Genomic DNA, 16,072 nt, shown 5'->3' on the forward strand with positions numbered 1-16,072 from the left:
GCTCTGTGTCTTGCTTCTGTCTTGGCCACTGCCCAGATGGGAAGGCCCTCTGCCCCGGATCTCAGCCTGTCCCCTTGGGTTCTTCACAGTGTACCTGGCCCTTGCCAGGCCCTTCTCACCAGGGATTGTTTTTTCCTCTCTCCCACTGCACACAGCTACCGCCTAGATTCTCCCTAGCCTTACAACCCATAGTGTCATCCTGTCTGGGGACTCTTGTTGCCATGCCCCACATCTCAGGACAGACTTCCTGGCGCTGTTAAAGCCAGCTTCAGCCAGCCCACGTTCATCAAAAATCTGTATGAACACTGTAATTTGAACTACTGGCCGTCTCTGAGGGAATCAGCCCCCAGCTCAGCTATCTCCCTAGCCGTTCCAGGTGTCTTGCCCCTGAGCCACCTGCTGCTGGCATCCCAGTGTGTGCCTATACCAGTTGAGAGGGCTCCACCTCCACTCATGCCAACATGCTCAGAAATTCTCCAGGGACACAGAAAGGATTATTGTGGAAAAAGAAATCTAACTGTTCTCTGCCTCCACAGAGAATAAACTCAAAGGAAACTGTGAGTAATGTATGCATAATAAGTACTTTAGTACTGTGGCACAAAGTACTCTTTGGTAGGCAAAGTGAGATACAAATTACTGTATTAAGTATTGGATTGGCCAAGGATTGGATTGGATTGGATTCATACCATCTCACAGGGAAACCCGAACGAACTTTTTGGCCACCCCCAATCGTACCCTCAGTTAAAGTACAGCTCTGTTTACCTGCTGCAACAGAATGTAAAAAATTACAGACATGTTGCAGCAAGAACTCTTTATCAACAGTCTAACACACAGGCTCTAAAGCTGAGCATTTTAAAGACGTGATTAGGTGGGAAAATACAAAGCTTGAGGTGAATAGCCCAAGTCTTTCAGGGAGAGAGAATGCAACCCTCTTTGGTCTCTGAAGCTGAGAGGGTGCTAAGGCTCTACAGACCGAAGGCCCTCATCAGCTCTCAACCACACTGGAGCCTTTGCACCTGCTGAATCTGTCTGGAGCCTCTTTCCTCCCAGGGACCAGAAACTAACCAGCCATCCAGATGTGCCATGTATATTCTGCCGCCTGTTTTAAAGAAACATCTGGTGTGTTTGTTACCTTGCTGTGGCCAGGGGGTTTTCCGCTCTTTCTCAGGGCCCTTGGTCCTTTATAGTGAGTGTTGCGTGCATTGCCGCATATGCAGGTTCACAGGCGTTGTCTAGCTCCCCTCCTCTTTGTGCTATGTTAGCTCATTTTCCCCAGATACTTGTTCATATGCAGCTTGTCGTGGTCCCTTGATCTTTCTTGCCAAATGATAGTGAGGCATTTTTGAAGCGCTGGAAGCCTTTTGCTGGTGTTCTATCCAGCTGTCCCTGTTTGGTATGTTGGCAAAAGAGTCCTACCTTCCATTTGTGCGGAATTTGCCCATTATTTCTATTCTTGCCTCTCAAGTGGAACCAGGTTAGCAAACGATAGAAAATTAAGTCCAGATGCTTTGTGATAAGAAAGATGTTTTGTGAAAAAGACCACTCAGTCATAAAGAACGCTCAGAATGAGATTATGCAAATATTCCTATTATCACATTTTCAAGTGGTACAGCACACTTGATTCTGATGCAAGGCAGGGAAATTCTGGTTAGCTTTTTATTTCATTTTTTCTGTTTTAAATGAGCAGAAGCTCACTAAAGCATAAAAGAACTTAGGTTTTCCAAAAGGGCTGCCTCATAATCACCTGTGTGCTTTCACAGCCCACCAGAGATGATGAATAAATTTTACTCTGGCCTCGTAGTTTATAATTTACCCATGCACTGTTGTAACAGAAATGAAAGAAGTTGTCACACTACTTAATTTCAGGAAACCTGTGATCTGGAAAAGATAAAGCCTGAAGCCAGACGATACTTGGAAAAATCAGTTAAAATGGGAAAAAGGAATGGGCTCCATCTTCCAGAACAAGTACAAAATGTGAGTTTGTTTCTTTTTATTAGAAAACAAAAGAATACATTTTTGAAAATACAACAAAAAGGAAATTGGGAAATACGTGTTTGTAATGTGGGAAATAACTTATAATACAAATCAATTTACAATGTATTTGGTAGCCAATGATTTTCAGTTCCACAACCCCTATTAACCTCGTTTTGACTGTCAAACAGCTGATAACTTAATTGTTCTTTAATTCTTTGTGGATTTTACTGTTTTGTGTGTGCCAGGTTTATCTTCCCCCATTCTGCTGTACATCCTCTGATAGCTAGTTCAGATCTTAATAGTCAACTTGTATTGCCATTCCTTTATGCGTACAGAGATAGGGCACTGGTAATAGAATCCTTATGATGGAAAGTTTTAAAACCAGCATTTTGGAATGAAACCCTCTATGAGTAATATATGCACCTTAAAAATGGAGAGATTAGCTTCTCAAACATTCTCCTTTGTCTAATACCTAGTGAGATCTTCCAGGTTCAGAAGCTCAGCTACAGAATTAACTCCTTCTTCAGGATAGGAGAACACTGCACAGTGTGTGTTAAGCCAGCAGTCTCAAATTTAGTGTGCATCCGAATTAGCCGGAGGGCTTGTTAAAGCTCTGATTATACATGACCCCGCCTCTTGAGAGTTTGTGCTTCAGCAGGTATGGTGTGGGTCTCCAGAGTGGGCATTTCTAACAAGTTCCCAGGTGATGTTGATACTATTGGTGAGAAGCACGCTTTGAGAATTTTGTGGTTTATATAAGTTTTATAATCTAGACTTTTTTTTTTTTTTTTAATATTTATTTGGTTGTGCTGGGCCTTAGTTGTGGCATATGGGAGCTAGTTCCCTGACCAGGAATCGAACCCAGGTCCCCTGCATTGGGAGCTCAGAGTCTTAGCCACTGGACCACCAGGGAAGTCCCCTATAATCTAGAATTTTTAGAAGAGTGGGACGGGTTAATAAATTATCTCATGTGTTTTCTTGTGATTTCCTTCCTATTGCTTTCTTTGATCTCCCACCTAGTACTCCCCCCCACACACACACCTAGTACTTCTTAAGCAAATGTTATGGCCCATAAATCACCTTTATTTGCAAAAGCTGTATGAAACTAAAACATAGCCTGTTTTCCTAAGGAACCATGGAATTAATTACTCGGTTCTTACCGCTTCATTTACTTCAGTACCCAATACTGATTTACTAAATTAAAATTTTGGATTGGAAAAGATTAAAAGTGTTCATTATCAATAAGCTATCAAATTCATTTACTCAGCAGCTACTTACTGTATATGTACCATGTGCCAGACTCTGCTTTCACTATACCTCCTGAATATATTTAGTTCTTACAAATTTATGGCTGATTTCTAACACATTACCAGGATTACCTTCCTGTACATATTACATACAGGTTCTCATGGACACAATGTAGAAAATTGCAGAAAACTGTGTTATCAAGCACATCTCTAAGAAAGTACTTCCTGAGGGCTGGGTACAGAACCTAGTCTTCATATAAAAGTGAAGCTTCCTTGACTGATGAAAGTTGCATTTTATTGTTATCGTCATTGTCCTGTATTTATATCTTTGTTTCAGGAAATTAAAGCAATGAAGAAGAGAATGAGTGAGCTATGTATTGACTTTAACAAAAACCTCAATGAGGATGATACCTTCCTTGTATTTTCCAAGGCTGAACTTGGTAAAACTTTGTTGTTTTTTTAAAATAAGTCTATAATTTAGATAAATAATGTCACCCCACAGTTTACCAAATCAAAGTTAAAAGAATTCTTTAAAAAATGTACCTTCTGCAGAACCCACCACCCCTTGTAGAAAAAGCACAAGCAAACCACACCTAACTTTTAGGCTTACAAAAATATATACTGTTTTTACAGACAGTCTAGAAGAAATTTTATAATCTTGCTTGACAGCTCGTGCTGGTGTTTAACAGCTTTGACAATGTTTTGCCTCACAGTGGCCTCTGCATTGTAACCTAAACTGGTGTTTAGTCACTGAGTCGTGTCTGAGTCTTTTGCAACTCCATGTACTGTAGCCCACCAGGCTGCTTCATCCATAGGATTTTCCAGGCAAGAATACTGGAGTGGGTTGCCATTTCTTTCTCCAGTGGATCTCCCCAACCCAGGAATCAAACCCACATCTCCTGCATTAGCAGGCAGATTCTTTATCATTGAGGCACCAGGAAGCCCCTGTAACTTAAACTAGCCTTTTCTTATTTGTTACGGATTTGTGCGGGGCGGGGGTGGGGGGTGGGGCTTAATTTTGCCTGTTCTTCATCAAAATGCCATCTGTACAAGTGCATTGAGGCCTGTTTATATTTTGAATTACCGTCTCCCAGGCCACCTGACCTCTAACTGCCACTCCATTCCAGTAACATCAAAACAATATTATAAGGATTGTCATTATTTTACTTGAATTTCAATTACTCCACAAAATCCCTGGAGCTTCTTCTAAAGGCACCATGCCAGTGCTAAATAAACCAATCATGAGTGGAAAAATTGATGTGTGAGAAAATGATTTTTTGCAGGTGCTCTTCCTGATGATTTCATTAACAGTTTAGAAAAGACAGATGGTGACAAGTATAAAATTACTTTAAAATATCCACACTATTTTCCTGTCATGAAGAAATGTTGTATACCTGAAACCAGAAGGAAGATGGAAATGGCTTTTAATACAAGATGCAAAGAGGTATTATAAACGTTTGCCTTTCTTTTGTTTTTGCAGAAGATGTTAAGAAAAGGGTTTGCTCTGTTCACCAGTGTTGAAGTTAGCTCAGAAGTGGATTCCGATTTCTCCATGTAAACATGTTTGTGTGAAGGTCATGCCTCCTAAATCCTCAGACTTACAAGACTTAGCTTTTGGCTTGTTTTTTGGCAACCTTCTTGGTGTGGCCATAGGTTCAGCTGTTCTAATACAGACAGAATGGGTTAAAGAAACTAATGGTCGTATTCTTCTTCCAAGTCAGCAGTCCAGGGCTGGTGGAATAACGCTCGTCAATAAGTGACTTCTAAGGCCAGTGTGTCACCATTTTCAAGCCTGTTGGGAAGTGGGAAAGTAAAACACGGAGCAAACATCTTTAAGAAGAAGACCTGAAAATGACATACGTCAACTCTGTTCACATTCCATTGACCTGAATTCCATCATATAACTGTATCCAACTGCAGAGGAGGCCGGGAAATAGAATCTTCAGTTGATAGCCATTTGGTCAGCTAAGGGCACTCTATTACTGAAAGGAAAAAAGGAAGAATTAGAAATGAATTCTAGAGTCAGCTAGCCAGCTCCACCACAGTCTGTCTCTCCGGCTATCCAAATAATCACGAGTTCCCTTTTTTCTTTCCCCCACACAGAAACCATTGACCGTATGTCAGATCCCAACCAATTAACTGCCTTTAGCTCAAAGACCAGAATCTCTGAGCGGCACACAGTCCTCCCCAGTTACAGCTTCTCATGACCTGGCCACCTCTGAAAGGGTGGAACACTTGCCTGGCCTGCTCACCTCCAACACACGCACACACCCAGTGGTTGAATAGGAACAGAAACCCACACTAAAGACTCCCATTTGAAAAAGGAAAGAGTGAGAAACGTAGCAGGCCCATACCAATTCTCAGGAACAGTCTGGCAGAAACTCGAGGGATTCCGAGCTCTGTGAAGTTTCCCGGGATCGCCCGTTGGACTTACTTGGGTCTCCTTTCTAGCAAGAATTCCTTTAGCAGTTGTCTGTGGTGGCCCCTGGTTTTGCCTGCAGGGAATTCTTTCTTGTCCATTATCCCCCATGACCGTATCCTTGGCAGCTACTGGTACACATTCCTACTGGGGCCAGTTTGAAGTCTGAGGGGTATTTTTGTAGGCCAGGCTTACTTATCTTTGGAAATAAAATGCCCTCAGAAACTTAATAGGTTTCTTTTCTGTTTGCTCACAACCAGATTCGTGTTAAAACAACAATATCCAAACCTTCCAGGTGTTTTCTCATATGCAGGCTTCTCTGTGGTGTCCATCCTCTGGTCCTCCCTTTAATGGCGTCTGCTTCAGGGCCCTCTGAAACCGTAGACTTGAGGAGGAAGGCAGCATCCTCAACGCTAATCACAGTTCAATAGTGCCGAGTGCCAGTCTTTTCTACTGGTGTCAGGAGGACAGAGCAATTGTCTTTCCAGTCATCTGACGCCCCAGATCAGGGGCTGCGGGCAGAATTCTCTTAGCAGAACTCTTTTCCCTCTGTCTTTGCAAACTGACCAGTTCTCACTTAAGCTCATCTCTCTTGTGTAATCTTTCCAAAAGCAGCACATACCAACAAACATACACCAACATTGTTAGTTTTCCCAAACAATCCCCTCAGAGCTAAGACTTGGTAGGTGACTGGCTTGCTTTCCAAGTTATGGTGAGCAATAGTTTTTTAACAAATGTTATCTATGGTATACTGAGTATTACCAACTTCCTACTTGACAGCATCTGTGTCCTCACCTTCCGTTCCTGTAGGTTTTTCATTTCTGTTATAGCAGCACTCTCTTCCTATATTTAGTCTCTGTGGGTGTTAGGGTATAGGTTAAACCGATGTACAAAGTCAACCAAAAGCACAGTGACTCAAATAAGATAAAAATTATTTTTCTTCAGAGAGGGTTAGTGGATACCAGGGGCCAGGGAGACTGGGAAATTATTGTTACCAAGTTTCTATTTAGAAATGTTTTAGAAACAGATAGTGGTAATGGTTGCACAACAGTATAAATGTAATTGGTGCCATGAATTGTACACTTAAAAAGTGGCTTAAATGGTATATTTTGTGTTGGGTGTATTTTGCTACACTTTTTTTTTAAGGTTTATATCTCTTGCAACTAACAGTACAGAGGTGAGTGGTCCAGAGCTGGAAGACAGCTCTGCTGTCCTTAGAATGTAGCTTCAAGGTCATTGGTCTCACTTTCAGTCCACAGCTATCAAGACAGAGATCTATAATTACCCAGAAATTTCACTCATCACCTCATTTATATTCTGTTGTTCCATTGTGTATCATGTGGCCACAGCTAGTTTTAAGAGGGGCTGGGAAAGGGAAGCAGGTGACCGTGTACCCAGCAAAAGCTCAGAGAATTCTACTACTAAAAGGAAGAATGGGGGAATAGATATTGGGAAAAAATTGGCAGTCTAAGGAGACTGGAAGAGGCGAAAGACAGATTCAAACTAGTTAACTTTAGAACTTTTGTGTTTCTCGTATCCATATTTCCATTCTAGTTTTAAAATAATAATAATTATAATGCATAATTATGTGGTGTTTGCTCTTGTGCCAGGCATTTTTCTCTGGGCCTTACTTATATTCTCATTTGAATCTTCATGATCACTCTATAATGTAGCTGCTTTTATTATGTACATCTTCCAGATGAGAAAACTGAGGCTTAGGAAGATTGAGTGACTTGCCAATTTTAACAACTGGTAAATGATGGAGCCGGATTTTGGTAGTGTGATCTTCCTTAGAAGCATGTCTATAAATAATTTGATGATTTAATACCAGTTTTTCTTTGACCTCAACATTTATTTCCTTTCTCTGGGAGATTATTGTTTCCTTTATTTTTAAGAAAACAATAAAGCAGTATGACTATTTGCATTTTAATACAAATAAAATAAAATGTGTGTAATAATTTGAGAAAATCCCTAAAACATTTTTAAGCATAGAATTCCGTGGCATCAAGTATATTCATATTGTTGTGCAGCCATCGCCATGTATCTCCAGAACTTTTTCATCTTTCCCGACTGAAACTCTGTACATTGAACACAAACTTCCCTCTCTCCCCACCTACCAAGCCCCTGGCATACATCATTTGATTCCCAGTCTCCATAAATTTAAGTACTCTAGGAACTGCGTATAAGTAGAATCATACAGTAATTATCCTTTTGTGAATAACTTATTTCACATAGCACAATGTCTTCTAGATCTACCCATAATTTGGCATGTGTCAAAATTTCTTTGCCTTTTAAGGCTGAATAATATGTAATATGCACTACATGTTTTTTATCCATTCATCCATTGATGGACATTTAGGATGCCTCTACCATTTGGCTATTATGAATAACGCCACAGTGAGCACACATATACAAATATCTTTTTGAGTCTCTGTTTCCATTTCTTTGGGATGTATACCCAGAAGTGGAATTACTGAATCATATGGGAATTCTTTGTTTAATTTTTTGAAAAATCATAATACTGTTTTTTATAGCAGCTTTACCATTTTACATTTTCCTTAGCAATATACAAAGGTTCCAGATTTTCTACATCATCATCAATGCTTCTTATTTCCCTTTTTTTAAAGGGAAATAAATTTAACAGTAACTAAAATTTTTTTAGGACCCTCATTGCTATCTCCTGAGATTTAAAAAGTCAATTATAATTTCAGAAATAAAACTGGACCATGAATCCAAAAAAGTATATAACACTGAAATGGACTAACTTACTAGTTGAGATGTCTAAAAATATTTGACAGTCTTACCAACCTGAAAGTAATGTAATAGCTCTTCTTTTTAGTGCTTTGGATCCAGTTAATTATTAACCTTTATTTTAGTTTTTATTGTTGTTGTTTATTACTAGGAGAACACTGTAATCCTGCAGCAGCTACTCCCACTGCGAGCCGAAGTAGCCAAACTGCTTGGCTATAGCACACACGCTGACTTTGTCCTTGAGATGAATACTGCCAAGAGTACGAGGCATGTAACAGCCTTTCTCGGTTAGTCTTCTTTCCTTAATTTCTCATATGTTGCTGTTTCTTTTTTTTTTTTAATGACTGTTTTGCTGCGTGGCACCAACTTGACAGAGGGCCTCAAAACCTAACATGCCCTTGAGAATATTATTTTTCATTCATGCAAGAGAAATGTATTGATCACCTGTCATGCATTAGATACTGTACTTAGTTCTAAGGGTTGCTCATCGTTTATATTTCTGTGATAGTCCTTGCCCTTGCTTCATCCTATCTGTATCTTGATGGGGGTTTCTATATTAATTCCTAACAAGATACCTAGAGACCTACAAGATTAGCCTTTGGCTTTGTTCAGCGTCACTAGATGTTTGTTAGTGACAGCGTGGCTGCTTACGAATTTGTGTGAAATAAGCTGACAAAGAGGACAAAAATGAAAAGTAGAACATATGCGAACAAGAATATTTTATGTTCCGGAAGCCACTTGTTAATATATAAAAGAATATAAAATAATAGGCATCAAAACTGTTATTTAATAGCTGTCTTCACATTCATTTAAAATCACTTTTTCACTAGTCTTTTTAAAACCCTAGTTCTTATGTCCTCGCCATTTCATCTCTGGTGCTCTGTCACGCTTGCTCCTCCTAATCTCAGTGTCACTATTCCAGCGGTCACTCTGATTTTCTTTCATTTTAGTGAAAATGGTTGAATAACATAACCATTGCAAAGACACTCATTTTTGTTTTTACCTTCTCTAGTCGGAGTTTACCAGAGTCTGATTTATTTTTTAACTTTCTCATTGACCCCATTCAGGCTTTATTGACTTCTAACTACTAGTGTATAATTTTATTAGCTTAGTTAAGTTGGAGACGATGAATAATGTATCAAGATCAGCATTCAGCCTGAAATTTAGACCTCTGAGTTCTCAATGGCAATACCTTGAATTACTAATGTATATGCTGGCATCATATATAACATGTAGCAGTTGTGCCAAAAATGGTAGCTATTCATTATTATATTATTCATACATGAGACATTTATAAAATAACTGCCCCTAATGGAGTATATGCTACATGGTTGGACAATAGAAAAGACTAAGACGAGGTTCTTTTCTCAATGAATTTTCCACTGAGTGGAAACAATAGAAATGTGAACTGGTAATTGCCATATGTTCTGATGTATTTTATACAAGAAAATGGCTCAGGGAGTTAACAGGTTTGGTGAGAATGTTTCCCTTAGTGGTGACTGTACATACTGAACATTTTCCTTAATAAACTTAATTTTTGAAAGCAGTTTCCCCTCTTTTTAAAATTGGATATTCCTATCTGAATTGTCCTCTTGCTACTGATATTTACCTGTTCTCTCACAGGCCTAATCAGACCGACATCTCTCTGTATCTTCCATGAGTTTCCTCTTCTCACCTCACAGCCCTCCTCAAGCCTCTGCATTCACCTCATTATGCATATGCTTCCCAGACATCCATGTCCCTTACAGAGTCAACATTTTTTACCTTACATACGTAACAAATTGTGGAGAACAAACACATAATAAAAGCATACTCCTTTAGCCAAATACCATGAAATAGTAAAAAACTGACCACAATATTAAATTGCAGTGTCCACCTAAAAAGTATAAATGCTGTGTCCAAATAGACCTTCTTCATAGGGATGGAGTAGTTATTAACTAAATCCATGGCTGTCAAAGGAATTGAGCAGTTTCCAGTAATCCTGATCATGGGTCACATCTGATTTGTCTTCCCAAGCTCTGAGGAGCCTAGCGGCTTTCCCGATGGCTCGGTGGTAAAGAATCTACCAGCAGTGCAGGAGACACAGGAGACTCAGGTTCGATCCCTGGGTCGGGAAGATCCCCTGGAGTAGGACATGGCAGCCCACTTCAATATTCTTTCCTAGAAAATTCCATAGACAGAGGAGCCTTGCAGGCTACAGTCCGTGGGGTCACAGCTGACACAGCTGGGCACATGGAACAGAGCAGAGGAGCCTAAGCTCACTGAAAGATAATCATGTACATGAAGAGTAATTTAGTTTCACTATCGCTTCGTTGAGTTCTGTGAGGTAAATTTCAGCTTTGTTGATGCTGTGAAGAAGTTGTGGCCTGATTTGGGTGGTGCCCAAAAAAAGGGACAGGGAGCCATAAAATAAATTACCCTGAAGAGAACAGCAGTGCTGTCATAATAAAGCCTGCTTTCCTCTCTCCCTCCCTCTTTTTCCCTCTCCTTCCTTCCTCCTGATTTATCTGTATTGAGTGTCACAAAGGAGGAAGCACCATGCTAAACTACTGGTGGTAGGTATGATTATGCTTGCTCCCAAGAGCAATGGATTGCTAACTTTTCCCTCTTCCTCACAGATGATTTAAGCCAGAAATTAAAACCCTTGGGTGAAGCAGAACGAGAGTTCATTTTGAACTTGAAGAAAAAGGAATGTGAAGAGAGAGGTTTTGAATATGATGGGAAGATCAATGCCTGGGATCTCCACTACTACATGACTCAGACAGAAGAACTCAAGTACTCTGTAGACCAGGAGACCCTCAAGGAATACTTCCCAGTTGAAGTGGTCACTGAAGGCTTACTGAACATCTACCAGGAGTTGTTGGGACTTTCGTTTGAGCAAGAGACAGATGCTCACGTTTGGAATAAAAGTGTTACACTTTACACTGTGAAGGATAAAGCTACAGAAGAAGTATTAGGACAGTTCTACTTGGACCTCTATCCAAGGTACTGAGGATCACAGTGGTGAAGGGACCTTAGAGATTCATCTCCTACTCAGATTGAGACTCTTGTCTTTCATAATTCTCATACGTGATTCCTAGTAAAGGGATTAAAAATGGCTCTGAAGCCAGAATGTCTAGCTCCATCACTTACTAGGCAAGTTACTTAATTTTTCTCTGCCTCAGTTTCCTTGCATGTATTACAGGTCCTATGGGAATGGGATGGGAATACCAATCATACCTACTTTGTAACATTGTTGTTAGGACTGAAATGATTAATCACATGCAAAGATTTTAGAAGACTGCTCAGAACACAACAAGTGCTTAATAGGTGTGAGCTACTTCCATCATCACCATCATGATCATCTAGTTTGTGTGCTGCGTTTCTTAACTTACTTATTTATTTTTATAATTAGACTCTGGTTTTTGTTTTTTCACTGTGCCACATGGCTTGCGGGATCTTAGTACTCTGTTCAGTTCAGTTCAGTTCAGTTGCTCAGTTGTGTCTGACTCTTTGCGACCCCATGGACTGCAGCACGCCAGGCTTCGCTGTCCATCACCAACTCCCAGAGCCTACTCAAACTCATGTCCATCGTGTCGGTGATGCCATCCCACCATCTCATCCTCTGTTGTCCCCTTCTCCTCCCACCTTCAATCTTTCCCAGCATCAAGGTCTTTTCAAATGAGTTGGTTCTTCACATCAGGTGGCCAAAGTATTGGAGCTTCAACTTCAGCATCAGTCCTTACAATGAATATTCAGGACTGATTTCCTTTAGAATTGACTGGTTGGATTTCTTTGCAGTCCAAAGGACTTTCAAGAGTCTTCTCCAACACCACAGTTCAAAGCACCAGTTCTTTGGCGCTCAGCTTTCTTTATAGTCCAACTCTCACATCCATACATGACTACTGGAAAATCCATAGCTTTGACTAGACAGACCTTTGTTGACAAAGTATTATCTCTGCTTTTTAATATGCTGTCTAGGTTGGTCATAACTTTTCTTCCAAGGAGCAAGCGTCCTTTAATCTCATGGCTGCAATCACCATCTGCAGTGATTTTGGAGCCCAAGAAAATAAAGTCTCTCACTCTTTCCATTGATTCCCCATCTATTTGCCTTGAAGTGATGGGACAAGTTGCCATGATCTTAGTTTTCTGAATGTTGAGTTTTAAGCCAACTTTTTCACTCTCCTCTTTCACTTTCATCAAGAGGCTCTTTAGTTCTTTGTTTTCTGCCATAAGGGTGGTGTCGTCTGCATATCTGAGGTTATTGATATTTCTCCCAGCAATCTTGATTCCAGCTTGTGCTTCATGATGTACTCTACATGGAAGTTAAATAAGTAGGGTGACAATATATGGCCTTGATGTACTCCTTTCCCAATTTGGGACCAGTCTGTTGTTCCATGTCCACTTCTAACTGTTGCTTCTTGACCTGCATACAGATTTCTCAGGAGGCAGGTCAGGTGGTCTGGTATTCCCATCTCTTGAAGAATTTTCCACAGTTTGTTGTAATCCACACAGTCAAAAGCTTTGGTGTAGTCAGTAAAGCAAAAGCAGATGTTTTCTCTGACCACGAATCAAACCCAGGCTCTCGATATTGGAAGCACAGAGTCCTAATCACTGGACTGACAGGGAAGTCTCTGCATTTCTTAATTTAAAATTGACCTCAGAATGTTTATTATTCATGTACTCTGTCTGCCAATACTCTTAAATCTGTGACCACTCCCTTCAGTCTGGCTGAAAGGCAGCACAGTATTAAGGAATAGCAAAATCTTGGCAATCATTCAAACTTGAGCTGGAATGCTTGAGTGACATAACCTTTGTGGGTCTCTATATCCACCTCTGTAATACAGGAATGATGTTCCCTTTTCAGGATTTTTCTGTACATTAGATTATTCAATCAAGGGTAAGAATTAAAAATATTATTATTATTATCTCTGTAGCATGTAGTAACTATTGGCTCCACAGTATTTCATCAGACATGAAAGGATTTAGGTTACTCTCTGTGGGCTGCTTTCTAAAACAAAAGCCACCCTGTTGAAATTTTACTGACTAGACCAGAGTAAATAATAGCATCTCTTTAGATCAGCAACACATACAAGTTCATAATCTACTGACTTGTGGTGACTTCAAGAAGGGGCTGGATAACTCCCATCAGCCAGATAGGAGGCAGAGCTGTCTTATCCCACTGCTTTATGGACTTTCTTTCACTTCTGGTATGATCTAAAGATAAACCCATGTCAGATGTGGAAAAGTCTGAATGATGAATAATGTCAGGATATAGTTTGAGGCCAAGAATTCTTTCAGGGGAAATCCTTCAACATTGGAGCCTCCTATAACTGTGCCTCGATTCTCTTTCTGTGGTCAAAGATAGCAGTTCTCGCTGCCCCATCCTGCTGTTCCTTTGCCAAGATAAAACTGCTGTCTTCTGTACTCAAGAGATCTGGTTATTGCTACCAGCGCTCGTATGGGGACCAGAGAGTGACATTTCATGAGGGTAATGACCTAGTTAATAGTCACTTTCTGGCACTTGACATGCTTGCTTCTTGTTTTGTCTTCTTGACTCAAAAAGAGGATATTTGCAGTAGGTTAGGAAAGACTAGTTTCCTTTTTTTTAAATTACATATCAATTTTAATTCACCAAACCCTGAGATTCTCAAACAATAGAAGAAACAAAAACTCAAATAGTTCCAACGTAAGATTGCCAGGTAAGGGCATCTTTTTAAATCACCATCCTTTTATAAACAAAATGTAAAGATATAATCTCGGAGTAAGGAAACCTCTGAAATTAAGTAAATCAAGTTTATTTTTTAAAAGGAAGGATTAAAAGCCCCTCAGTGGCACTGATTTTTAAATTAGTAGCAGTCTTTATGGCTTTTCATAATGGACCAAGAGGTATAAAATATACCTGGATAAATACTTTCCAGATTACTTTAGTTCATTTTCCCCTGTTAAAGATAATATTTATAGATCTGTTTACCTGTTTAAGCAATTCAGTCTAACTACATGAAATCATTGTAGAAACACTGATGGGCCATTTGAACATCCAGAGACTGGCTGGCTGAAAATGTTACAATATTCAGTGCACGGTTCCTGGTGTGTATGTCCATGGGTTCTCTTCCTTCCTCTCCCCTTTTCTGTCTGCCTTCCTTTCCCATTGCCCTGCTCACTCCTAGCTCAGGCTTGACCAAGTTCTTTTTGTTGTTGTTGATTTATTTCTACTTATTTATTTCAAATAGGTTTTATCTTTAAGCCCCCTTCTAGATTCACAACAAAACTGACCAGAAAAGACAGACATTTCGCATATATTCCCTGCCCCCACATATATAGTTCCCCCATTATCAACATCCCCCACCAGAGTAGTACATCTGCTAACAACTGATTAACCTACACTGACACATCATTATCACCTAAATTATATTCGGGTTCACTCTTGATGTTATACTTTCTTTGGATTTGAAAAAACATATAATGTCTGTAAACAATTAGAGTATCGTACAGTGTAGTTTCACTGCCCTAAAAATCCTCTATGCTCATCTATCCATTTCTTGCCCTGCCACACTTATCCATTTCTTGCTCTGGAAACTACTGCTCTTTTTACTTTCTCCAAAATTTTGCCTTTTCTGAAATAATGTCATATGTGCTTAGTCACTCAATACTGTCTGATTCTTTGCAAACCCATGGACAGTAGCCCATCAAGCTCCTCTGTCCATGAGATTTTCCAGACAAGAATACTGGAGAGGGTTGCCATTTCCTACTTCAGAAATATCATATAGATGGAATCATATAGCCTTTTCAGATTGGCTTCTTTCATTTAACATGCGTTTAAGGTTCCTCCATGTGTTTCATGACTTAATAGCTCATTTCTTTTCTTTTTAGCACTAAATCATATTTCATTGTCTGGATGTACCACAGTTTATTCATTCATCTACTAAAGGGCATCTTGATTGCTTCCAAGTTTTGGCAATTATGAACGAAGCTGTCATAAGCATCCTTGTGACATAAAGGACATAAGGGGCTTCCCTGGTAGCTCAGTAGGTAAAGAATCCACCTGCAATGCAGGAGACCTCGGTTCGATTCCTGGGTTAGGAAGATCCCCTGGAGAAGGAAACAGCTACCCACTCCAGTATTCTGGCCTGGAGAATCCCATGGACTGTATGGTCCATGGAGTCTCAAAGAGTTGGACGCAACTGAGCAACTTTCTAATTCAAATCTAAGCATCCTTGTGCAGGTTTTTGTGTGGACATAAATTTTCAGTCCCTCTGGGTAAATACCAAAGAGTGCAATTGCTGTATTGTTTGGTAAGAGTATGTTTAGTTTTGTAAGAAACTACCAAACTGTCTGCCAGAATGGATGTACTATTTTGCATTACCACCAGCTATGAGTGAGAGTTTCTATTGTTCTACATCCTGTCAGCATTTGGTGTTGTTGGTTTTCGGGATTTTGGTCATTTTAATAGGTGTATAGTGGTATCTTGTTTTAATTTGCATTTCCCTGATGACATATGATGTGAACAACTTTTCATATACTTCATTACCATCTCTGTATCTCCTTTGATGAGGTGTCTGTTAAGGTCTTTGGTATATTTTTTAATCAGATTGTTTATTTTCTTACTGATGAGTTTTAAGAGTTCTTTGTATATTTTTGATAACAGTCTTTTATCAGATGTCTCTTTTGTAAATATTTCCTCCTAGCCTATGACCTGTCT

At 39.8% G+C, this 16,072-nt stretch overlaps 1 protein-coding gene across 3 annotated transcripts in view; it reads left to right on the forward strand.

Moving 5' to 3' along the window:
* Positions 1-16,072, forward strand: part of NLN (neurolysin) — a 95,185-nt gene that overhangs the window by 48,293 nt on the left and 30,820 nt on the right. For all 3 annotated transcript variants that reach the window (XM_081518237.1, XM_081518238.1, XM_081518239.1), the window contains 5 exons: positions 1,867-1,974; positions 3,559-3,661; positions 4,505-4,665; positions 8,543-8,678; positions 11,010-11,376. In XM_081518237.1, coding sequence (XP_081374363.1) covers positions 1,867-1,974; positions 3,559-3,661; positions 4,505-4,665; positions 8,543-8,678; positions 11,010-11,376 — 875 coding nt within the window. The remainder of the gene's footprint in view (positions 1-1,866; positions 1,975-3,558; positions 3,662-4,504; positions 4,666-8,542; positions 8,679-11,009; positions 11,377-16,072) is intronic.

Source organism: Giraffa tippelskirchi, chromosome 8, assembly GCF_054371585.1.
Source record: "Giraffa tippelskirchi isolate mGirTip1 chromosome 8, T2T-mGirTip1v1.2.pri, whole genome shotgun sequence".
Classification (NCBI taxonomy): domain Eukaryota; kingdom Metazoa; phylum Chordata; class Mammalia; order Artiodactyla; family Giraffidae; genus Giraffa; species Giraffa tippelskirchi.